At 48.9% G+C, this 25,094-nt stretch overlaps 1 protein-coding gene across 12 annotated transcripts in view; it reads right to left on the bottom strand.

Annotated features, from left to right (window-relative positions):
* The window catches only part of CEP250 (centrosomal protein 250), a 58,868-nt gene that overhangs the window by 19,754 nt on the left and 14,020 nt on the right, over window positions 1–25,094 (bottom strand). For 6 of the 12 annotated variants that reach the window (XR_009867093.1, XM_062204101.1, XM_062204099.1 and 3 more), the window contains 18 exons: window positions 24,479–24,585; window positions 23,998–24,249; window positions 22,299–22,395; window positions 20,325–20,432; window positions 19,651–19,809; window positions 18,609–18,787; window positions 18,113–18,295; window positions 12,863–13,007; window positions 11,978–12,124; window positions 11,054–11,284; window positions 10,723–10,916; window positions 10,374–10,501; window positions 10,011–10,180; window positions 5,907–6,074; window positions 5,406–5,570; window positions 3,142–3,285; window positions 2,360–2,493; window positions 868–1,006 (listed from right to left, as the gene is read on the bottom strand). Coding sequence is in view for 11 of the 12 variants with exons in the window: in XM_062204101.1 (XP_062060085.1) it covers window positions 868–1,006; window positions 2,360–2,493; window positions 3,142–3,285; window positions 5,406–5,570; window positions 5,907–6,074; window positions 10,011–10,180; window positions 10,374–10,501; window positions 10,723–10,916; window positions 11,054–11,284; window positions 11,978–12,124; window positions 12,863–13,007; window positions 18,113–18,295; window positions 18,609–18,787; window positions 19,651–19,809; window positions 20,325–20,432; window positions 22,299–22,395; window positions 23,998–24,249; window positions 24,479–24,585 (2,850 nt within the window). In the remaining variant the exon portion in view is untranslated. The other 6 variants (XM_062204104.1, XM_062204105.1, XM_062204102.1 and 3 more) reach the window with 5 other exon arrangements.

Below are 25,094 nucleotides of genomic sequence, written 5' to 3'. Positions count from 1 at the left end.
GGGCAAACTTGGATCAGGGCTGGGAGGGTTTCTGCAGGCTCAACTCCCTAGCAGGGAAGGGGGCTCTGAAATGAGTGTTACCCTGGATCTGACATCTGGGTCCTCACTGACTCCTGACACATGGGTCCAGGCTAACAAATGGGATTGGGCTCTGTTGTTCTGGGCAGACAGGCCAGCTTCCTGCCATCGTGAGATCTCTCTGCCCTCAAAGCCTGACACTGAGCCTAATTAACAAAGCCAATCACAATCATAGTGGATACTACCATTTTCTGAATGCTTAGTGTGCTACTAACACTTTATATATTCCTACAGTGGTTAAGAATTATTATCTTTGTTTAAAGATGAAGAAACTGACACCCTCACAACGAGGAAGCTATAAAGCTGGCAGTCAAACTTGGGACTAACAGCCTGACCTGTGTCCTTATCCACTGCAATCTACTGTCTAGCTCTCACTCCCCGACTCTTTCCCTCCCAGTTTCACCTCTCTGTACCAACTTCAGGGTCCTGCAGTGAGCAGACTGGGTCCCCAGAAGTCCTTTTGCTGCTGCCTAACTGATCTGGAGTGTTACTCGTTGCTCAAGTACCCTTATTGCCAGCAGACCACACACACTAGGAAGCGGCTGTGCTGGAACCAGGCCTGCACGGACTCTGCCCCTTTGGGTATTTATTATGTTCTGGGCTGTCAGGTTCCCCACAAGTCCCCACCCTGCTGCATCTGGCTCCCCCCTCTCCTGCTAGGGCTGTGGAGGTTCCATCTTCTCCTGTAATTAAGGAAGAGAGAAGAGGCCTCCACCCTGGGCAATTCCCCATTGCCTCATGCACACGCTTCCACTGAGGAGGCAGGGCTCCCGGAAGAGCGGGAAGTACCTGGGCACTGAGCTCTTTCTGCCCTTCCTGGGCCTCCTGCACGTCCTGCCGCAGGGAGCTCAGCTCTTGCTGTCGAACAGAATCAGCTTCTTCTAAATCAAGGAGTCTCTGTTCCTTTTCCACCAGCGACAGAGTCAGGCTAAGAAGAGAAGGGGTCAAAGGGCTAGGCCATTCTCTCAGGGAATGAAAAACTAACTTCTCATCTAACTGTTCTAAACGCAGCATTAATAATTAAAACAGAAGTGGTAACAACAATTATTGTAGAGTAACAACAGAAGCAATCATTTTCTGAGTACCTACCACGTATTCTCAGGTCCTTCACGCATAACACGCCTCTTTGTAGCTTCACAATTTATTCTTCTCTAGCAAATTCCAAATATAGCTCAAATTCCATAGTTCCAAAGCTTCCCAAGCCCTTTGCACCTCCATTCCCACTCACTCGCTCCTGCTATTTCCTGCATACTGTTTCCTAGCTCTGTGAACGGCTCTTCCTTCCAGCAACTCTGCCTACTTCCCCTTCATGCCACCCATGGCCAATCTGTAACTGTATACAATTGATTCTACTTCCCTTAATGTCCCTTCTTTCCTCTTTTGCCCACTACCCTACCCCAGTTCAACATTAGTACCTCTCGTCTGGACACCTGTACCAGCCTCTTGTTTTTCAGCCTCAGTTTCATCAACAAAATCTCTGTCTCTTCTCGAACTCCTGCAGCCTGTGCACACATGCTGCTCTACATTCTGCATGTTCCTGCATCACGCATGATGGTTCACGTCATCACTAATGCATCATAAACTGAATTATGTCAATTTCCCTGCTAAAACCCCCCAGCGGTGTTCTTACTAACCTTAATCTACAAACTCCTCACGTGGCCTGAAACACCCCAAATGACATAGACTTGTCAGCTCTTATTACTCACCATGCTCCAGTTACACTGTACTTGCCATTTCACCAAATACTGTCAGCTTTTATCTGCCTCAGGGCCTCTGCACATGATTTCTATTCCTACTGTTCCTACTATCTAGAACTCTCCCTCACTCCTTTGCCTAGATGGCTCCATTTCATCTTTCAATGCTCAGTTTAAATGCAACCTCCTGAGAAAGGCCTTCCTAACAATGATGTAGGTTTCTTTCATACCCTATTTCTTTCCTCCACACATATATCAAAATCTGTAATAATTTGTTCAGAGGAATATTTGATTAAACTCTTTCCCAAAACACTATAAAGTCCAATGAGACCACACTGTCTTGTTTACCACCGTCTCCCCACCCCTGGCAGAGTGCCTGGTGCATAATGGGTATTCTGTAAATATGTGTTAAATGAATTCAGTATAAGCTCTGAAGATAGCAGCCATGTCTTCACCACAGGGTTTCATCTGTATATCAGAGCTGGAGACATGAAAGGCTAGATGACCCAACAAAGAACTGTCAATGTCACAGTGATCATTGTAGCCAGAAAGGCAAAACTCACCTCCGTAGCCCTAACCTAACCTACCTGGCTTTCTCTCTCTCCAGCTCCTTCTGAATCTGGCTACACTCCTGGGCCTCTCTCAACTTCTCCTGAACTGCCTGCTCCAACAGCCTCTGGGAGTCATCCTGGGTAGCCAGCTGAGACTTCAAGTCCTCCACCTGGAAAGTTAAGGGTGTAAAGGTGAGATGGCAGGGTAGTGGGCCAGTAGGAAAATGTGTTCGGCCTACGATCTTAGGATCCTATGTATGTACCACAGTCAGTGGCCCATTTCCAATGCTCTGCAGCCTCTACCAATCCCTATACACCAGTCTTAACAACAATACTGTTCATGCTGGTTCTCTCTCTCCCTGGCCTCACATATACGTGTAAAAGCAGGCACGACTAAAAATCTTTGCTGAACAGAAAGAACTATGCTCAAAGGTAAAGTGAGGACAAGTGAATAGTGATTATCGTGTTTTAAATGAAAAATCAGAACATTCTCTGAAAAAGGGCTCTGAGAAGGAAAAGCAATCTGGTACATGAGAACGCTGGACTTACAGGGAGGATGGGAAGAACAACTGGACCTGGGACTGCCCAAGAAAACCTGAGCTCCACGATTGCTACAGAGGAAAGAGACTGCCGTGCCAGGGCTGGAGAGGCACACGCTCAGCTCTGAGCATCCTTCAAGGTCCACTCAGCCCAGGGCTGCCCCGACCCTTCCCAGCTCGGGCAGCAGGGCCGGGGCTCCCCCCACCCTGTGGAAGCAAAGTGGGAGAGGCTGGCTGTGCTGGGGAGGGCTGGGGGAAGAGCGGGGAGGAGGCAGGCACCTGCTGCTGCAGGTCTCTCTTATCCTGCAGCAGACTGCAGCCCTCTTCTCGGACGACGGCGAGGTCGTCTCTGTGCTGCTGGGTGGCCTCCTTCAGCTCCTGCTGGGCCTCCCGCAGCTGGGTCTGCAGCAGCTCAGTGGTCTCCTGCAAAGGGAGAAGACATCAGTGAGGACAGGAGAGCCCCCACAGGGGCCTTGGTCTCAAAATCAATGTAGTATAAATATTGCCATTTTCTGCTGGATTGGCAAAGGCTGAGGTGGAGCCAGTCATCTATGCTGTTCCCACCTCAGATCCTTGCCTCCTAGTCCCTCCCCTCCCTCACAAAGTGCATGGGCTCACCCAGGTTCTTTAGTCAGGGTCCAAGGTGGTAACAGTCCCTTACCCAGACCATCGCAACAGCCTGCTGACTATACCCCTACTTCTGCCTGACGCCATGACACCCTAGCAGCACACACATACAAACTATTCTCCACTCACGTCCCACTCCTGCTATTTTGCTATTTAAATACTATCCAACAGTTCCCACTGCCCTAGAACAAAACCCAAGAACCTACTGTGATTGACAATGGGCTCCCGCCTACCTCTCTCCGCACCCCTGAGCCCACTGCACTGAAGCCGCACTGCCTCCTGTCTGTACTTCAAACTCTTGAGATACTTTCTGTCTGTACTAGGCCTTCTGATGGCTTCCCCTTGACCTGCAATGTTCTTCAAATGATGGACTTTTTTAAAACACTTTTTTAAAAGGTTTATTTATTTATTTGGAACTCAGAGTTATACATAGAGAGAAGGGGAGGCAGAGAGAGAGAGAGAGAGAGAGAGAGAGAAGTCTTCCATCCACTGGTTCACTCCAATTGGTTGCGATGGCCAAGAGCAGTGCTGATCTGAATCCAGAAGCCTCTTCTGGGTGCAGGGGCCCAAGGACTTGGGCCATCTTTTATTGCTTTCCGAGGCCATAGCAGAGAGCTGGATTGGAAGTTGAGCAGCCAGGACTCGAACCGGCACCCATATGGGATGCCAGCACTGCAGGCCGCGGCTTTACCTGCTATGCCACAGTGCCGGCTCCTTAAAACACTTTTATCACCTCAAGAGAAATTCTGTACCTAAGGGCAATCAGTACAGATGTCACTTGGGAACCCCACACACCATATCGGAGGGCTTGGGTTCAACTCCAGGCTCCACTTCTGATTCTAGCTTCCTTCTAATTCATACTCTGGCAGGCAGCATGTGATGGATCCCTGCAATCAAGTGGGAGACCTGGACCAGTTTCCTAGCTCCTGGCTTCAACCTGGCTATTGGGGCATTTGGAGAGATGGAAGGTCTACCTGTCTCTCTGCCTTTCAAGTAAAAAAAAAAAAAAAAAAAAAAATATATATATATAATATATATATATCCAATAATAGTCATTCTGCATCAATCACCTCACCCCTAATCTCATCCCCTTCCTCTACCCCCAACCCACCCACTAATTTGTTTTCTGTCTTTATAGATTTGCCTAATTTGGACATTTCATATGGAGGGAACTATAATCTTAGGAATGATTTATGTTACTTAGCAGGATATTTTCAGGGTTCACCTACCTTATACCATGGGGCTGGCTTCTTTTCTTTTTTAAAGATTTATTTATTTATTTATTTGAAAGAATTACGGAAAGAGTGAGTGAGAGAGAGAGAGAGAGATCTTCCATCCACTGGCTTACTCCCTAAATGGCCACAATGGCCAGGGCTGGGCCAGGCCAACACCAGAAGCTACGAGCTCCATCCAGGTCTCCCACATGGGTGCAGGGGCCCAAGGACTCAAGCCTTCTTCCACTGCTTTCCCAGGCACATTAGCAGGGAGCTGGATCAGAAGTGGAGCAGCTGGGACTCAAATCAGAGTCCGTATGGGATGCTGGTGCCGCAGATGAGGGATTGGCTTCTTTTCAACCTTCACATCTCAGCTCAAACATTACTTTTTCAGCGGTCGCCATTCCTAAGGTGGCCTCCTTTGAATCACTCTCAATTACATCATCCTATTTATTTCCTTTATAGCACTCACTGCAATCTGTAATTATCTCGTCTATGTCTGCTTATTTTTCATCGTCTCTGCCACTGGAATGTTAAGTTCCTTGAGGGCAGGGACCATGTCTGTCGGGAGGAGTGTCAGGTCACACCTTTACCATACCCATAACAGGCTAGCACCTCGCCCAAGACAGGTGCCTGAGTGCCAAGGAACAATGCCATGCCAAATGGGTGAGGCATGCCTCTGCCCAGGACCACGCTCCATACCTGCTCCCTTAACTTCTGAACCTTCATGTCCTGTCGCAGTCGTTCCAGCTGTTGGCTGGCATCTGCCAGCTCCTTCTGGGTCTGCAGCAGGGTCTCCAGGAGGGACACTCTCTCCTTCTCCGTTTCCAGCTGCATCTGTGGAGGGGTGGGGAGGGCAAGGGCTTGCTGGCTTAGGGTTAGCATGCCCACCCACGAGGCCACAAGCACATAGCTGCTCTAGGACTAGTCTAGCAAATGGGGTGGGGCTGAGGGCAGAGGAAGTTCTGAACCCACTGCATCAGAACCAGGAAGTACAAAGCTTGAAACTGGTTTGCTCACTGACAGGATGTGGTACACGACAGCCCTCCCTCAGGAAGTATGACGTACCGCGGGACCTGCAGCTGATGGTGAGGGGACCCTGCTCACCGGGAGCAAGGCGGACAGCTGCATTCTCTTTTGCAAGCCCCTCTGCAGCACCACGAGAAGGAAGTGGTCAGAGCTCCAGGGCTCCCAGCTCCTCACCTGGCACAGGGCGCTCTCTGCCTGCGTCCGTTCCTCTTCCCGTTGTGCCCGGAGGGCCTCAGTTTCTGTCTGCAGTTCCCTCATTCTCATTTCCAGCTCCAGCTTTTCCCTCTCCAGGCTCTCCAGAACCTTAGCCAGCTCCTGCTGGTGCCGGGAACGCTCCTTCTCCTGGCCGCGTGAAAGAAACATTGTTAGAACCACAAGGGTGAGGAAAGGGGGCAGAAGAAGGGGCCTGTACTGAGAAGCTCCCTAAACTCTCAGGAGCTGTGGAAACTCTCAGTAATTCCCTAGGCCTGTAACCCCTGCCTCTCTAGCTCGCCAAATTTATGAGCCAAATGGGATTTATAAAACAATCAAATTATTAATACATGTACAACTGCTTTCTAAAGTGCATTCTGTCCCTCATATAAACCACAAGTGTCCATTATCCTCAAAGCAACCATAACACAGCTGGCCACTGCAACCACGAGCTGAGGCGGTGACTCTGGCTCAAACCCACTGGAAAGTCAGACTTAGCCACTGGAAAGTCAGATTTGGCCCAGATTGGGCGACTCCCTACCTTATAAAAGAGATTAGGAGGGGTGGGAGCAGGGGTGGGAGGGCGGGTATAGGGGGAAGAAGCACTATGTTACTTAAAGTTGTACTTATGAAATTTGTACTCATTAAATAGAAGGCATCTTTGGGGAAAAAGAGATTAGGAGAGGGGTCCTGGTTCTTCCAGAAGTCCACCACTGACCAAAGCCTTCCAATCTCCTAGCTACCCTCTATTAGGTTCTCAGGACATGGTGGAAGGTACTCAAGTCAGGCTGCGTGCCCATGTGACAGCCTATAATCTGCCATTGCAGGTGGGACCTCAGTTGCTTTCTAAATATCTGTGCCTCAGTTTCCTCATCAATAAAAATGGGGATAACAACAGTGTCCTCCTAGGGTGCTATGAGGATAGAGCTAAGTCACATGAATCGCTTTATTTCTATTTTTTAAATATTTATTTATTTATTTAAAAGGCAGAGTCAGAGAGAGAGAGAGAAACAGAGAGATCTCCCATCTGCTGGTTCACTCCCCAAATAGCTGCAACAGCTAGAGCTGGATCAATCTGAAGCCAGGAGCCAGGAGCTTTCTCCAGGTCTTCCATGTGGATGCAGGGGCCCAAGTACTTGGGTCATCTTAAACTGCTTTCCCAGGCACATTAGCAGGGAGTTGGATCAGAAGTGGAGCAGCCAGGATTTGAACGAGCACACATATGAGATGCAACGTCACAGGCACAGTGCTACACCAGCCCCAAAAGATTAATTTATTTTGAAAGGCAGAGTTCCAGAGAAAGGGAGAGTTAGAGAATTTCTATCTGCTGGTTCACTCCCCAAATGGCTGCAATGGCTATGGCTGTACCAGACTGAAGTCAGGAGCTCTGAACTTCATCTGGATCTCCCACATGGATGCAAGGCTCCAAGTACGTGGGCCATTTTCCACTGCTTTCCCAGGTGCATTAGCAGGGACCTGGACTGGAAGTAAAGCAGGTGGGACTCAAACTGGCATTCATATGGGATGCTGGTGTCTCAGGCTGCACCACAAAGCTGGCCCTAACATAAATCATGTTAAACAGTGCTCAGCATACAGAAAGCAGTCAGTACATAACAGCTAACAACATCATTGCGTCAGTAGTTCCTTGTGCCATTCCTTTAAAATGCTTGTAAGTTGGCAGTTAGCTATTCACTTATGGGAATGCCTTTACTGTTCCAGCCCTCTCCTTTCCAACATCATCTTGTGCAGCCGTCCCCTCATGACATTCTGACCTTCTGGCCACACTGGCCTCCTGTCAAGTCCATGAGTATGCTAAACACTTTCAAATCTTAATCCCTTTTCATGCTTTTCCTCTACCTTCTCCCCTGCCAACTGTAAGGGAAATCCAAATGGAATTCCTGGCCCCCGACTTCAACCTGGCTCAGCCCTGGCTGTTGTGGGCATCTGAGGAGTGAATCAATGAATGGAAGATTTCTCTCTCTCTCTGCTTTTTCAAATACTTTTAAAGATGTATTTATTTGAAAGGCAGAATTACAGAGAAGGAGAAACAGAGAGAAAGAGATAGAGAGAAGATCTTCCATCTGCTGGTTTACTCTTCAAATGGCTGGAACGACAGTGGCTGGGCCAGGCAGAAGCCAGGAGCTTCTTCCAGGTCTCCCACGTGGGTGGCAGTGTCCAGGGACTTGGGCCATTTCCCACTGCTTTCTCAAGCACATTAGCAGGGAGCTAGATTATTAGAAGAGGAGTTGCCAGGACTCCAACTGGTGCCAATATGGAATACTACTGCTGCACGTGGTAGCTTTACCTGCTGTGCCACAACACTGGCCCCTTCATCTCTCTGAATATATTGAACACAAAAGCACATAAGTCAGGGAGGAGTGAATATTGGGGACCAGTGTTGTAGCATAGTGGGTAAAGCTGCTACCTGTGACACTGGCATTCTATATGGGCAGCAGTTTGTGTCTTGGCTGCTCCACTTCTGACCCAGCTTCCTGCTAATGGCCTGGGAAAAGCAGCGGAAGATGGCCTAAGTGCTTGGGCTCCTGCCATCCATGTGGGAGACCTGGATGAAGTTCTTGGATCCTGGCTTCAGCCAGGTTCAGCCCTGGCCATTGTGTACACTTGGGGGTAAACCAGCAGATAGAAGCTCTAATTCTCCCCCTCTCTTTTAAACTCTGACTTTCAAATAAATAAATATTAAAAAAAAAAAAAAAAAAAAAAAAGGGCCAGCGCTGTGGCATAGCGAGTAAAGCCGCCACCTGCAGTACCAACATCCCATATGGACGCTGATTCCAGTCCTGTCTGCTCCACTTCCAATCCAGCTCTCTGCCATGGCCTGGGAAAGCAATAGTAGATGGTCCAAGTCCATGGGCCCCTGTACTCACATGGGAGGCCAGAAGAAGCTCCTGGCTCCCAGCTTCAGATCAGCACAGCTCCAGCTGTTGTGGCCATTTGGGGGATGAACCAGTGTATGGAAGATCTCTCTGACTCTCCCTCTCTCTGTCTGTAACTCTACCTCTCAGATAAATGAAATGAATCTTAAAAAAAAAAAAAAGAGTGAAGAAAGAGTAAATACAGGTAAAAAGTTTCTTGGTCATTCAGGAAAAGAGTAAAAATATTCATTAACTTCAGATTTTATTATGTATATTTTAAAATTAATCACTAACATAATTTTTTAGAATATAGTACATATCATCCAATATTTGTGAAAAAAATGAGAAAAGAATACAATTTAGTCATCTAATTATATTCTCTAAATGAAGTGAAGAAAGATGATCTCCCTTCCCCAAAAGATAAAACAAGGCAGGACAAATAACATAAGATATTAGGAATAAATCCAAATATACCTAAAATCATAATAAAAGCAATTGAACATTACATAATTAAAAAACAAAAGAAGGGGCCAGTGTGGAGGCATAGTGTGTAAAGCTGCCGCCTGTAGTGCAGCATCCCATAGAAGCGCTGGTTCATGTCTGGACTGCTCCACCTCTAATCTTCTCTCTGTTAATGGTCTGGGAAAAGCAGCAGATGATCACCCAAGTGCTTGTGCCCCAGAATCCCATGTGGGAGTCCCAGAAAAAGCGCCTGGCTCAGCCCTGGCTATTGCAGCCATGGGGGAGTGAACCAGCAGATAGAAATTCTCTATCTCCCTGTCTCTCCCTTTCCCTCTGTAACTCTTTCAAATAAATAAAGAAAAAAGAAACACAGTTCTGAATCAAGCAAGAATGAATGCATCTAAGGCATTCTTCTGTCCCGTTTATATCCTGGGGCCGGTTTACTAATCTTCCATCCAAGGGTCCACTTCTAATTCTTTGCACACACCAAAGCAACAACAATCACGGCTAACACAAATAGAGCTCATTTTTTGCTAAGAACTGTTCATAGTTTCATATATTAACTCATTTAGTATTAGAAGCCAGATTTTAACCTCGGTGTCTGAATTCTTCTCTTCTAAGCCGCAATATCTGGACCAAATCCGCAGGTGGAGTGCCCACTGAAGAGAAGCCGCATCTGCGTCTCCCACCCTCAGCCACACCCACCACCTACCCAGTTCTCCTCCCACCCTCAGCCACACCCACAACCTACCCAGTTCTCCTGGAGCCGGCGCACCTCCTCCTCGTGGGCCACCTGCTGCTGCTCCAGGGCAGTTTTCCCCTCCTGCTCAGCTTGGGCCAGCCTCCTGGCTGCTGTACTCCGCTCCTGCTCTGCCTGGCTCCGCTCAGTGTCCAGCTCCATCTTCAGACACCTCACTTCTCCTAAGACACTCGGGGCAGGATCAGCTCTTTGAGCACCTGCCCCTCTCCTTTTATCTCACAGATTTCTCCCTCTCCTGTAGTCTTCATGTGCATCTCAGGGGCCCCGACCCTGGCTTCATTAGGACCTCTAATGGCCTTATTGGATCTCACCACCCCATGGAATGCAATGTGTCCCATCCCATTAGGTTCTCACCTTGGATAACTTCCTTGGCTTGAGTGACAGTTTGAATCTGGACCTCCAGCTGCCCCTTGGTGACCTCTATCACAGAATTTTGTTGTTGGGCCTCAAACAAACTGCTCTCCAGCTGTTCCTTGGCAGAGCTGTGAGATTCAGGAATCAGGAAGAGTTCTTACCCATCAAGCCACCTACTCTCCCATAAGGGGAGTTGGGCTCTAAGTACTGGCTACCTGGAGAAGTTAGAGGTGCAAGTTTAAATTCAGAACTCATTCTGAACGCTCAGACTCAGGACACTGAGAACTTAGTCGCATGGCCACCTCTTGCCTTGAGAACTCTGTTTGGCTGAACTGGGTCTAGGTCCTACCTGAGTCCCAGCAGCTGTTCGGTGAGGTCCTGGCGGTCCCGCTCCACAGCCTGCAGCCGTACCTCTAGAGATGCCCTGGCTCGCACTAGGGCCTCCTTCTCCTGCACTGTTCTGGCAAGCACTTCTTCCTGTCGCTTCGCCTCCTGATGTAGCAGCTCCAGCTGAGCTGCAGCTGCTTCCTGCTGGTGATGTGCCTGAGAGGAAGAAACTGGTGACCTACAGAACAGACAGAGGCAGGATTCCCCAGGGCTGCGAGGTTAGAGCCACCAACTCTCTTTCACAGGGAGCATGCCTGACAACTTAATATGACGTGTCACTTTTGTCTTCTCACCTCATTTAATTTCTCTTGAATTTCTTCCTTCTCTTCTCGGATGCCCCTGAGATTGGCCTGCAGCTCAGCCCTGGCCTCCTCTGCTTCATGCAGCTGAGCCTCCAGATGAGTTTTCTTTTCCCACAGGGCTTCCCTGCTCCTCTCGGCCTCCGCCAGGTCCACCTGCAAAGTGTTCCTCGCCTGCTCTGCTGACTCCACTCTGCTGCACACAGACTGGTTCTCCTGCTCTAACTACTGACCAAAAAGACAAGGGCACAGGGCACCAAAGACAAATGGTTATGGTTCAGGGATATACTGAAATCCAAAAGAGCTATAAATCTGTCTGCAAAGATGAACACAGGTGAGCTTTTAATAGAGTTGGGGGGAAAAGTCATTTGATTTGTAGCCTATATTCCAGGTACTAACTGGACTGGATGCTGGGACTGAAGACAAAAAACCCAAAATCCTGCTTTCAAAGAATTCAGAATAATGGAACTAGAACATTTCTGAGCTCAGGTGAAGCAAGAGGTTTCCCTGGTACACTAATAGGTTAAATCTGCAACCTTTAGAGAAGATTCGTTAGGACTCGGGCTCCTCAGCAGTTCCTTTTCTGGTGACTGTTCTTATCTCACCTAATAGACTAAGAATCCGGCCTTCTTTCCCGAAAACACGGGCTCCTTCCCAGCTCTGATGACGCACCCTGACGCCCAAGGTGGATCTGTGACATTTCTGATGGCTAGGCCCCACCTTCAGAGTCTTTGCTCTGCTCTGCACTGTGAATGTTCCCTGTGCTCACTTCAGAATGACACTGAGAAGCTCACCTGTCCTGCGGTGATCCATTAAGGGCTCTGCTCTCTTGTGGGAATCAGTCCCTTTCCTCTGTCACTGGCTTGTCCACAGTCAGAGCCCAGCCCTACCCTGGAGACCAGAGAAGTCGTCACTCACCTGGAGAAGCTGCTGGTTCAGCCCAAGTTTGTCTAAGGCCAAAGCCTCATTTAAGGCACCGAGCTTGACAGCTGCAGCCCGAAGATCAGCTACCTCTGCCTTCAGGCTGTTCTCAGAACTTGACAGCTCTGCAATCGACTGTTCTGCCTAAAAACAAAGAAGATTGAAGCATTTCCTATTTCCAGTTTTCCTGCAACAGTAAACAATTCACCTGCTTGACGCCGGCTGTTCTCATGGAGCAGAGATCAGTCAGCACTTCACTCCCTTGCATTCGCGGCACATTCCTCACTGAGGAGGAAGACAGGAGCCCACAGTCAAGGCACAGATGTCAGGATGTAGAAACACCCATAAATGTGCTCTGGAAACTCAAAGAAGGCTTGAAAGGCATTAGTTCAGTTTGGAACAGTTGAAAATGCTTGCAGAGGGGTTGATGATTAAGTGGGGTATTCAGACATGAGGAACGGTCTGCAGTAAAAGGGGGAACAAAGAAGCCAATCAGATGAAGGACAAAGTATACGCAGTCATGAAAGAACATGGTACCACCAAGAACACAGTTAATGCCACGTGGCAGGAGTGAAGGACACAGATTGAGGGTGGGGTTTGGGGGTGGAAGAGGAGGCTAGAAACACAGTTTGGGGCAGATGGCACAGGGTTTTGAATGTGGCATCACAGAGCTGTGAAGCAAGTGGAAGTTTTTAAGTGACTAACATAACCAGACAGATACGTTAGATAACTCATTCTAATTCCAATACCGCGATTGTGCTGGGAGGGACAGAAATAGGAGGAAGTGACAGCTTGAAGATGAAGAATGAGGCAGGCTGCATGCCCCTGGGGACACAACTCTGTCCACCGCCCACCCGCCAATTGTAGATGAAGCCAACGCACCCTAGACAGTGCTGCGGTCACTTCTGCTTGCTCTTGCCTCAGTAATTCCCCTTCCAGACGACTTGACTCCAGGGCTTCCCGAAGAGTGATCACTTCTGTGAGTGACTGTGACTGCTTGGCTTCCAGGACCACCAGTGTCTCCTGACTAAGATGGGAAGGAGAGGGGGCTAGAGAAAGTCTTGGGGAATGGCAACACCCAAAAAGGTAACTAAGGTATAATTATCTTTACTATGTAATAGAATGTGGAAAGTCTCTCTTTCTTTTTTTTTTTTTTTAAAGATTTATTTATTTATTTGAAAACGGAGTTGCAGAGAGGCAGAAGCAGAGAGAGAGAGAGAGAGAGAGAGAGAGGTCTTCCATCCACTGATTCATTCCCCCGGATGGCTACAAGGGCTGAAGCCAGGAGCCCGAGCCAGTGCTGGGGCAGGAGCCGGGAGCTTCTTCTAGGTCTCCTACGTGGGTGCAGGAGCCCAAGGACTTGGGCCATCTTCCACTGCTTTTCCAGGCCATAGCACAGAGCTGGATTGAAAGTAGAGCTGCCGGGACTAGAACTGGCACCCATATGGGATACCAGCACTGCAGGTGGTAGCCTTACCCGCTATGCCACAGCACTGGCCCCAGGAAGGTCTCTTAAAACAGAAATATTTCTAGGGCCAGAGCTGTGGCATAGAGGGTTAAGCTACCAATTGCAGTGCTGGCATTTCAGGTAGATGACGGTTTGAGTCCCAGCAGCTCCACTTCCTATCCAGCTCCCTGCTAATGGCCTGGGAAATCAGCAGAAGATGCCCCAAGTGCCTGAGGCCCTGTGCCCATGTGAGAGACCTAGATGAAGTTCCTGGCTCCTGTCCCAGCCCTGGTTGTTGCAGCCATTTGGGTAGTGAACCAGCGGACAGAAATTTTCTCTCTCTTCCCTTTTCTCTCTGTAACTCTGACTTTCAAATTAATAAATAAATATTTTTAAAGATTACTAAAATATATCACATGAATAAAGCAAAGTGCAGAACAATGTATGTAGTAATATATATAAAGTAACATATATATAACTATATATTATATATCAAACAGTATGTATATCCTATTATATATACACACACTATATATGTATGTCTTACTTCCCCAAACTAAATGTTACTTGTACAAGAAAAAAAGTATAAGAAAGAAGAATATATAGTTATATTTGCATGAAGTAGCACTAGAAAAATAAAAAAAGATAATAAATTTACATGGTTACCTATGGCAGGAAGGGAAATTGGAGAAAGGATAGATGAGAGTGAGACTTTTCTGTGTGTACGTTTTAAAATCATTTTGACTTTTAAATATTAAAAAACATACTTGAGGGGCCGGCGTTGTGGCATAGCCAGTAAAGCTACTGCCTGAGATGCCCACATCCCATTTGGGCACAGATTAGTGTCTTGGCTGCTTTACTTCCCAACCAGCTCCCTACCAAATTGCCTGGGAAAGCAGCAGCAGATGGTCCAAGTGCTTGGGCCCCTGACAACCACATGGAAGAGCAGATGAAACTCCAGGCTCAGGCTGGTGCCGCGGCTCAATAGGCTAATCCTCCACCTACGGCGCTGGCACCCTGGGTTCTAGTCCTGGTTGGGGCGTTGGATTCTGTCCCAGTTGCCCCTCTTCCTGTCCAGCTCTCTGCTGTGGCCCGAGAGTGCAGTCCTTGGGCCCTGCACCCGCATGGGAGACCAGGAGAAGGACCTGGCTCTTGGCTTTGGATCGGCGCAGTGCGCCGGCCGCAGCAGCCATTGTGGAGTGAACCAACGGCAAAAGGAAGACCTTTTTCTCTGTCTCTCTCTCTCACTGTCCACTCTGCCTGTCAAAAAAAAAAAAAAAAGAAAAAGAAAAAAGATGGCCGGCGCCGCGGCTCACTAGGCTAATCCTCCGCCTTGCGGCGCCGGCACACCGGGTTCTAGTCCCGGTCGGGGCGCCGGTTCTGTCCCGGCTGCCCCTCTTCCAGGCCAGCTCTCTGCTGTGGCCAGGGAGTGCAGTGGAGGATGGCTCAAGTGCTTGGGCCCTGCACCCCATGGGAGACCAGGATAGGCACCTGGCTCCCGCCATCAGATCAGCGCGGTGCGCCGGCCGCAGCGCGCCTACCGTGGCGGCCATTGGAGGGTGAACCAACGGCAAAAGGAAGACCTTTCTCTCTGTCTCTCTCTCACTGTCCACTCTGCCTGTCAAAAAAAAAAAAAAAAAAAAGAAAGAAAGAAAAAAGAAACTCCAGGCTCCTGGCTTCAGCTGGGCCCAGCCCTAGCCATTGCAGCAATCCATGGAGTGACCCAGTGAATGGAAGATATCTCTCTCTGTCTCTCTCCCTCTCTCTGTAACTCTGACTTTCAAATAGACAGAGCTCCCATCTGCTGGTTCATTCCCCAAATACCCATAATAGCTGGCTAGGCCAGGCAAAACCAGGAGCCAGGAACACAATCCAGCCATTCTCACTGCCTCCCAGGGCCTACACTGGCCCAAAGCTGGAGTCAGAAGCCAGAGCTGGGTATTGTACTCTGATGTGGGATGTAGGCATCACAATCACTAGGCCTAAAGCCCACCCAGATTTTGACTTTTAAGTCATATAAATACATTATCAAGTCAGATAAAAACACAGATTATCTCCAGATTGTCTGCCTTTCCCTTGTTTAATGGGAGATCATTCCTAGCACAAGTCATGACCCTTACAGCAGTCCCTCAGGCTTCCAGTATTCATACCTATGTGCAGGGAACCAGGATACAAGAGTAGGGGAATACATGAGAGACAGAGAAGATACATCTTGGGGTAAGCTTTGGGCCCAGTGGTAACGAGGCCCCTTAAGACACTTGCATCCCACACTGCAGTGTGTGGGTTTCAGTCCCAGCTCCACCTCCAATTCCAGCTGCCTGCTACTGAACATCGTGGGAAGCAAGTTCTTAGGCCCCTGACGCCCATGTGGGAGACTCAGATTGAGTTCTGGGCTCCTGGCAAGCCCAGCTGTTGCAGGCATTTGTGGAGTGAACCAGCAGATGGAAGATGAATCTCTTATTCTCTCTTCCTCTCTCTCCCATTCTAACTTTCTAGTTCTCTCTGCCTTTCAAATGAAAATTTTTTTTAAATGTAGAAGACATATATATGAAGGAAGATACATTCCTGCTACCAGTTACTGAAGACCTCCAACATGGCAGGCTCCACCCTGGAGTTTTCCAGTATCCTGATTGCCCATCAACCCTTCAAGGTAAATATTTTCTCCATTTTATAAGTAAAGTGATCTGTTCAGTGGCAAAGCCATAACTGAAAGCAGGCTTTTGCCTGGCTCTAAATGTCGTTGCTCTGTGACACCACACAGGGGAATTTGCAGATTGGTTGGGTCCATTTATCCTGGATTTCTCCTCCTCACCAGATCTTTTCCTTTTACTTGCTAAAACAAGTCTTTTTCGGGGCCAGCGCTGTGGCATAGTGGGTAAAACTGCCACCTGCTGTGATGGCATCCCACATGAGTAATGGTTTGAGTCTCAGCTGCTCACCTTATGATCCAGCTCCCTGCTAATGTGCCTGGGAAAGCAATGAGGATGGTCCAAGTCCTTGGGCCCCTACATCCATGTGGGAGACCCAGAAGAAGCTGCTGGCTCCTGGCTTTGGATTGGCTCAGCTGTGGCCAATGTTGCCATTTGGGGAGTAAACCAGCAGACAGAAGACCTCTCTCTCTGCCTCTGCCTCTGTAACTCCACCTTTCAAATAAAGTCTTTTTCTCTTTCCTTTTTTTTTTTTTGAAGATTTATTTACTTAAAGGCAGAGTTACAGAGAGGGAAAGAGGGGGAGAGGGTAAGAGGAAAAGAGGGAGAGAGGGGGAGAGGGAGAGAGGGGAGAGGGAGAGAGGGGGAAAGAGAGAGAGATCTTTCATCTGCCAGTTCACTCCCCAGATGGCCACAATGGCCAGGGCTGGGTCAGACTGAATCCAGGAGGCAGGAGCTTCTTCCAGGTCTCCCACATGGGCACAGGGGCCCAAGAACCTGGGCCATCCTCTACTGCTTTCCCAGGTGTATTAGCAGAAAGCTGGATTGGAAGTAGAGCAGCTGGGACTCCAACCAGCACCCATATGGGACGCCAACGTCAGAGGTAGCAGCTTTACCGGCTATGCCACAACGCCAATGCATTGTGAGAACTAGAAAGTTAAAAAGGGAAAGAGAGGCCGGCGCCGTGCCTCACTAGGTTAATCCTCCGCCTTGCGGCGCTGGCACACCGGGTTCTAGTCCCGGTCGGGGCACCGATCCTGTCCCGGTTGCCCCTCTTCCAGGCCAGCTCTCTGCTATGGCCCGGGAAGGCAGTGGAGGATGGCCCAAGTGCTTGGGCCCTGCACCCCATGGGAGACCAGGATAAGCACCTGGCTCCTGCCATCGGATCAGCGCGGTGCGCCGGCCGCAGCGCGCCTACTGCGGCGGCTATTGGAGGGTGAACCAACAGCAAAAGGAAGACCTTTCTCTCTGTCTCTCTCTCTCTCTCTCTCTCACTGTCCACTCTGCCTGTCAAAAATGAAAAAATAAAAATAAAAATAAATAAAAAATAAATAAATTTAAAAAAAAAAGGGAAAGAGAGAAAGAATAAGAGAGATCAATCTTCCATCTGCTAGTTCACTCCTCAAATGCCTGCAACAGCTGGGCTTGGGCCTGGCTGCAGCCAGAAGCCCAGAGCTCATTTTGAGTCTCCCACATGGGTGTCAGGGACCTAAGTACCTGCTTCCCAGAATGTGCAGCAGCAGCCCTTTGCAGCCCAGCCTACTCAGAACTGGCCATGAACCTTCCTGCCTCCTCCTTGTTGCTGCTCTGTTCTTTCAGCCCTTGTCCTACTCTCTACCAGTCAGAACAGGTCGAGGGCCTGCTCAAAGTCTACCCCCTCCTCCACAAAGCTTCCCCCGATTAACAGTGATAACGGTTACTCTCATGCTCCCTAAGGACCTAACTCGAAAGTCTAGCTCATCTTTCACCTGGCCTCATGTCACAGTCGCTGGTGTTTGTCTTCTGCACTCGACTGCAGGCTCACTGAGATCTGGGCCTGTGTCTTACTCCTTTCTGTATCCCTCCCTGCACTCATCCCTGTGGGTGCCCAGCAAAGTCTGGATGAGCTTTCTGCACGTCTTCCCGCAAAGGAAGGAGCCGTGAGCAAATCCAAGCCCACTGCTCAGCAGGCTTTTAGTGCAAGAGGAGAGTGGGTGAAGGAGGCTGTGGAATTGAAGGGAGGCCAGGTTCAGCGTGCAGGGGACAGGTCATACTCACAGACGCTCCCTTTCCCGGGCAGCCAGGTGCAGCTCCTCCTGCTGCTCCTCCTTCTCACCCTGGGCAGAGTCCCCTTGCAGCTGAAGCTCCACATTTGCCCTTCGCAGTCGCCAGGCCTCCTGCTCCAGCACCTCCAGCTGCTGCTGCAGCTCTTCCCTGGCCTTCTGCAGAAGCTCTCGCTCCCTGGGAGGAGGAGGCCAGAGATGGGCAAAGGCTTTGGGGCCTAAAATTCTCGCTAAAAGCAGACATCAGGGAGTCGAAGGAAAGAGCGACTACTATGTTTCCTTTCACATCCCATCTTTCCTTTTGAGTGGCAAACTTTTCTATAATCACAAAGACCCCAAACCCAGCAAGAAGCAGAACACAAAGCAAAGCAGCCCAGAATAGCCCTGGATCACCACGGGATGGGCCAACCGAAAACACAATGGGAAGGAGCAGATGGCTGCCCGAGTGTGGAGACCGGGGTGGAAGCGGGATGAACAGCCTTCCTGCTTACTTGCTCAGAGAGTCCACCTCTCCCTGGAGGCCCACAGTCTGCCCTTCCAGAGTGTCCCGTTCCTCCGTGAGCTTCTGCAGTCGCTGTCTCAGGCCTCTGCCCTCTTCTTCCCACTGATCATGCTGCTGCTGCAAGATGCCCATGGCCTCCTGGCAGCCTGAAAGCTGCTGCCTTAGGTCCTGTGGAGGGACAGCAATAGAAACCAGAGGGTGAGCACGAGGCCGAGGGCAAGGCACAGACACAGAAACCTGAAAACAGGGCTGGGCAAGGGGACGGGGGCTGCTGCAACAAGGGCAAGCTGAGAACAGGGATGGGACCAGCCCAGGAGATGGGATTCGAGACTATCAGGTTTCTGCAGCCCCAGTCTTAGTTCAACATCTTCAAACGCTAAGTGTGCCTAGCACCTCCCCAGTCAGGGAGTACATCCCCAAACACCCCCCAAGGCTCTGGCTGTCACTCTGTACACAGGACTATGCAAAGATTGCATGCAATGCAAAGTGTGCCACTGGCATGGAGAATATGTCTGTTACCCACAAATACAATCGAGCAGACAAAGAGATTTTAATGGGCACTTGAGGACAGTGACAAAACACCTCAAGAGGGGCTGGTACTGTGGTACGACAGGTTAAGCCACTGCCTGCAATGCTGGCATCCCATATGCCTGCAGTACCAGTTCGAGTCCCAGCTACTCCACTTCTGATCTAGCTCCATGCTAATAGCCTGAGAAAAGCAGCAGAAGATAGCCTGAGTCCTTGGGCCCCTACTATCCACGTGGGAGATCTGGAAGAAGCTCCTGGCTCCTGGCTTTGGCCTAGCACAGCCCCAGCCATTGCAACCATTTGGAGAGTGAACCAGCAGATGGAAGATCTCCCTCTGTCTCTCTCTCCTTCTTCTGTCTGTAATTCTGACTTTCAAATAAATAAATAAGTCTTTTAAAAAAAAAAAAAGCCTTATGACTGGTAGACAGTAAGGGAGGAAGCTGGGGCACACATCAATTTAGATACCCTCCCTGCTGTCTGAGGAGGAACTCTGGGGTTCTCACCTGCATGGCCTGGCGTCTTCGAGTCAGCACTGAGCGCACAAAAACGAGAGCCTTGTCTGGGTCCTGGGAGTCAAACTGGGAGAAGCCATTCAAGTCCAAGCTTGAGGAGCTCTCATGACCACAGCCTTGCACCACACTGTCCCCTTCTTCCACCATGGCCTGAAACCCAACACAGTGGGGTTACCACCTACTTGGTCAAGGCCTGGAGTCCACTCCAGAGGACCACACTCCAGCCTGGACAAACCTGAAGTTTTCCTTCTCAAGTCTTCTCCCTGGTGCAGAGGGATGGGTTATCTGAGCAAACAAAAGCTGGTCCCTTCACCTTTGCTGACCCAAAACTAGGATAAGCAACAAGACTAGAGCACTCCCTCGGGGACAGGAAATGAAGAAATGAAGGAGGCAGAGGTTATCGCAGAATGAAGGCCAGGATCCTGTCTGTGGCCTGAGAAGTGCAACTGGCAGCAGAAAAGATGACCCGTCCACGAGGCATTGCTGGGACACGAAAGCTGAACTACGCCCTAGGGTTTCATCTTCAAATACACTCAGAGAACTCATCCCCACGAAAGCAGACATACAAACACCTCTGAGTCTGGAAATGAAGGCATGATGGAGAGGCACGGAGGCCTGGGGAGAAGGGCAGGGCACAGCCTGGTTACCACAACCAGGAGGCTTACCAGTACCTGGGTTATGTCCTTGATCACCTGCTGTAAGGACAACTTCTCTTCTTGGGCATTCTTACTAAGAGATGCCTCATGTTCCACTAATTCTGCATGGTTTGTCTCCTGAACAAGGAACAGAACAAAGCCTGAGAGCCAAACTCTCAAAGGAGAATGTAGAATTCCAGACCCCAAACTACCCAGTCTTACTCTGTCTATTCTGCCTACCCACCTTCCCCTCACTACACGTGAGCGATGACGGTTGTCCAGGGACTCTGAAGACAATGTGATGTGTTTGTAAAAGTTCTGATGAAATGAGGATGAGCTCCAAATCAGACTGCCTAGATTAGAGTTCTCACTTACTGAGGCGGTCACCGTAGGCAACTGCTTTTCTGAGCTTTCTTCTCATTAGGTCCAGGGGCAGGTGTTTTGGCACAGCAGTGACGACACTGGTGGGAACACCTGCATCCTGTTATCAGAGTGCCTGGGTTCAAGTCTCAGTTCTGCTCCTGATTCTAGTTTTCTGCCTATGAGCACTCTGGGAAGTGGCAGGTAATGGTTCAAGTATTGAGTCCTTGCCACCCACATGGGAGACCCAGATGGAGTTCTGGCTCCTGGCTTCTCTCAAAAAGTTAACAAAGTCAGAGCCAGCGTTGTGGTGTAACAAGTTAAGCCACTACCTGCAATGCCAGAATCCCATATAGGACCCTGTTTGGGTCTGGGCTGCTCCACTTCTGATCCAGCTCCCTGCTAATGTGCTTGGGAAAGCAGCAGAGGATGGTCCAAGCGTTTGGACCCTTGCACCCACATGAATGAAGTTCCTGGCTCCTGGCTTTGGCATGGCCAAGTCCTGGCCACTGTAGTCATTTGGGGAGTAAACCAGCAGATAAGAGATCTCTCCCTCTCTCTGTAACTCTGCCTTTCAAATAAATAAAAATAAATCTTTAAAGAAAGAAAAATTAACAAAACTGCCACATTCAGCCCCAATTGCTATACTGTAATATTTAATAAAGGTGGACAGCAGATGCCACCACTAGATGAGACACTGGTTCTTCAGAGCCCTCCGGTCCCTGCCACTCCTCACTGTCTCCTTAACACTGAGGCATTTCTGTAGCACTGAAAAACAACAATTCTTACAACCCAACACAACCCATTTCACCATTTATATTATCTGAACCCTGTAGACTTCAGAATTGGCAAATTCCTGACAGAAAGCAATTAAAAAGTCACAAACAAGTCTGACTCCCAACTGATCCCAACATAGGGGACAAGTTTAGGGCTGTGCGCCTACCTAAAATCAGAGATCTAAAAATTTGTAGAGATGAAAGGAAACATAGAATCAAACCAGATTTTCCAATGTCCAATATTAGTCCTTTTGATAAAATCCCATGCAGATATTAGGTGAGAAACCAAAAGCTCACTCCACAAGACAGACTGTTCAACTAGTGAACACCATTTATGAGCCAGAATCTATTATCCTCTAACTTGTAGCCACTGACTTCGGTTTTGCACTGGAAAACATTGAGCATGTCACTCTGCCTCGCCCAATGACAGTCCTTCAGCTACGTGAAGGCAGCCATAACGTCTTCCTCAAGCCTTTGCTCTCCAGGACACACAACGCTATATTCCTCAGCCGTTTCTGATAACTAGATTCTCAATCTCTCCAAACATCCCCTTTCTGAGGGCTTGCTAATTTTCCAGTGTATCTGCTAATGTACATACCTCTCTCTGATAAGGACACACTGCACGTCTATGTCTCTGTACTTGCAAGGGACACTGTACTTTCCCTAGGAATACAATTGGGAGAACAGACAGCTAATAGTACTTACTGAATGAGTAAGTTAACTAACTTTCAGATTCAATGAAAATTTATTTTTAGCTTTAGAGGGTTCATCAAGGCACATTTCACTGGTCATCTGCATTATCTGGCCATAAAGGACTCAGAACCCACAGGTCCACTCCCAGCTCCTCTCCCCATGAAGGATCATGTACCAGAATCTCCATTGTCTCTCTCAGAGCCTTTACCATCTTCTCATAATCTTCATTTTCCTTCTGAGACTGGGTCAGCAAAGCAGAGAGCTCAGTCACCCTAAAGAGAGCAGAGCACTGTCAGCTGGGTGGGCTGTGGATGTGGACAGAGCTACTCTGTCACACACCCCTACCCCAACACAGACACTCCCCCTGCAGCCCCCTCAGAACCCCTTGGGAGCCCCCAGCCCTCCGTTCTCCCTGCATAACACATGATGCTGGAGTCTTGATTTTGGGGGAAAGCCAAAAGCCACTCAGACACATGCAGAGATTTACCACTTCTCAAGGCTGGAACACGTGTTTGGGGGCCCAAGAGCTGAAGAAAAGCCCTGGCCTAGGCCCCTCCAGGCCTCGCTTGATCTTGGAGTCAAGCACCCTGAAGCCAATAAGAACACCAGTATTGCCACATGGGATAGTCCCAAGGTCCTTCCAGCTCAAGGTTCTGACTCTGATAGGGAAAAAGGAGGGGCAATTTGAGGGAGACTATGGTCAGTCTCCCCGATATCAACCCAAAGGCCAGTGAAATTCCAGACAGCTTTATAACCTCACAACACATCTTGGAGCTTAGTGTCTGGTTTAATATAGGTGGCCAAATAAATATTTCTTGAATGCCTATCATCCAGGAGTTTAAAAGTTTTTTTTGGAAGTCTTAATATTTTTATTCTATATCATTTCTATGAGCTTTAACTCATATATGGCCATTTAATTATTGGATCACTCAACATTTATTTTGTCTACTATATTACAGACAGAGTACTAGAGAGGTAAAGCTTACTTAGGACATGTTCTCCACCTTTGAGCACCTCAGTGCAAAACTAGAACAAAACAGTCTTGCAATTTATGTATACCAGCAACACAAACTCTACTCAGGGGCATTGCCCTGTGATTCAATAGTACTCTCTGCTTATGCCTGTATCCTTCTTATCATCATTTTAAAACATTCTATTTCATTGTAATCAAACAATGAACAATCAAACAAAATAGCCTAACCAGAAAACAAAACAAAAAAGGAAACAAAATAATCAGTGAGATCCATGCTATAACAAATGGTAAAGTGACTTGGTAGGAGACTCAGCCTTCACAAAGAGATGGACACATAAAGTATGCCTTAAAGCAGAATGGGGACCCTTCTCTCCATCAAGGCCCATTTGGGCATTTATAACATCATTTGCAGGCCATACAAAATTGTCAATTTAAAAATTAGCTACAAATTTATTGAATTTTGAGTCCTGCCTGCAGCTGCCTTGGTAAGGCCAGACCAGATAATTTCACAGGCCTTTTATGGCCAATGGGTCGGAGGTTCTCCACCCCTGCCTTAAAGGATAAGGCCGAGAGAGTAAAGAGGAAGGCGTGCCAGGCTAAGGTCAGCATGTACAAAGGCAGGGAAGAGCTTGGCTGTTCTGAGTTTGCTGTTGGTAGAGGCCAGAGTCATAGCTATCTCTACAAATCAACAGGAAAGAGACTGAGCTGCAAGACAATCTGAGGTTAGAGGCTGGTGACAAGCCCCAGCTGTGACATCAGGATTCAGACTAGACTCCTCCTGACACATCTCCTTCCCCTCTCACGGTGAAAATGTCCTTGACATCCCCTTGCCCATCCCTAACTCTCTAAAGGAGTCGGCTTCCCCTCAGCGTAGCCCTCCTGGGACCCCAGGCCACCTCACCGATCCTGAAGCTCAGCTTTCTCCAGGTCCGCTTGGCTCTTCAGCTGTATTAACTCCTGGCTCCTCTCATGTGCTTCCTTCTCCAGCTCCTGGGTCTTGGCCAGTAGGAGCAGCAGCTGGGCTGGCTCGCTCCCATCCGTTCTTCCAGATCCACTGGCTTCCCGAGACTGTGCTCCCACAGTCAAGCGCAGACAACAGGTCAACAGAGACCCTGAGAGCCTCACATGCTCTGCCTTTAGCTCCATCAGATCTCTGAGCACAAGCAAGGGAAAACAGTGAGTTCCAGTGGGGGCCGGGAAGGGAGCGTGGAGATCAGGCCCAATAAGCCCACAGAGCAGGTCAGGGAAAAGTCATATGAACCCATCAACACCAACCCTTCTACCCACCCAGCCCCACACCTGATCCCCGCCTTCCACAGCAGCGCACTGCCATGAGTCCAGAATTGGTAGGGCAATCTCCTCCCTTTAATCCCCACACTGACCTGTCAGTAGCTGACTTCATTTCCAGGAAGTGGCGTCGGAAGGTCACCACCTCCCGCCAAAGACCAAGAAGGCGACTGTGCTCTCCTTTCAGGTAGCCCTTGAAGAACTGTGTGTTCAGAAACCCAGGTCATAACAAAGGGCAGAGCACCAATTCTCTTCCAACACAACAGTCTTCATTCCTAACTACTAGACAACTGTAGAGGTAGCTTATGAATGGGTGTCTAGATTCAGGTTCTGCTGAAGGGTTTAACAAAATTGGCAAGGTGGAGGGCAACACTGTGGTGCAGAGGGTAAAGCTGCCACCTGCAATGCTGGCATCTCACATGGGTGCCAGTTTGAGTCCTGGCAGCTCTACTCCTATTCCAGCTCCCTGCTAATGACCTGGGAAAAGCAGTGGAAGATGGTCCAAGTCTTTGCCCCCTGCTACCCTTGTGGGAGGCCTGGAAAAAGCTCCTGGCTCCTGGCTTCAGACTGGCCCAGCGCTGGCCACTGAAATCATCTAAGGAGTGAATCAGCAGATGGAAGATCTCTCTCTCTGTCTGTCTCTTCCTCTTTTTGTCTATAACTCTGACTTCCAAATAAGTCTTTAACAAATAAAAATTAAAAAAAAAAAAA

This window comes from Lepus europaeus, chromosome 10, assembly GCF_033115175.1.
Source record: "Lepus europaeus isolate LE1 chromosome 10, mLepTim1.pri, whole genome shotgun sequence".
NCBI lineage: Eukaryota > Metazoa > Chordata > Mammalia > Lagomorpha > Leporidae > Lepus > Lepus europaeus.
The sequence above is the reverse complement of the archived record's forward strand: the minus strand, read 5'-3'. Positions and strand labels throughout refer to the sequence as shown.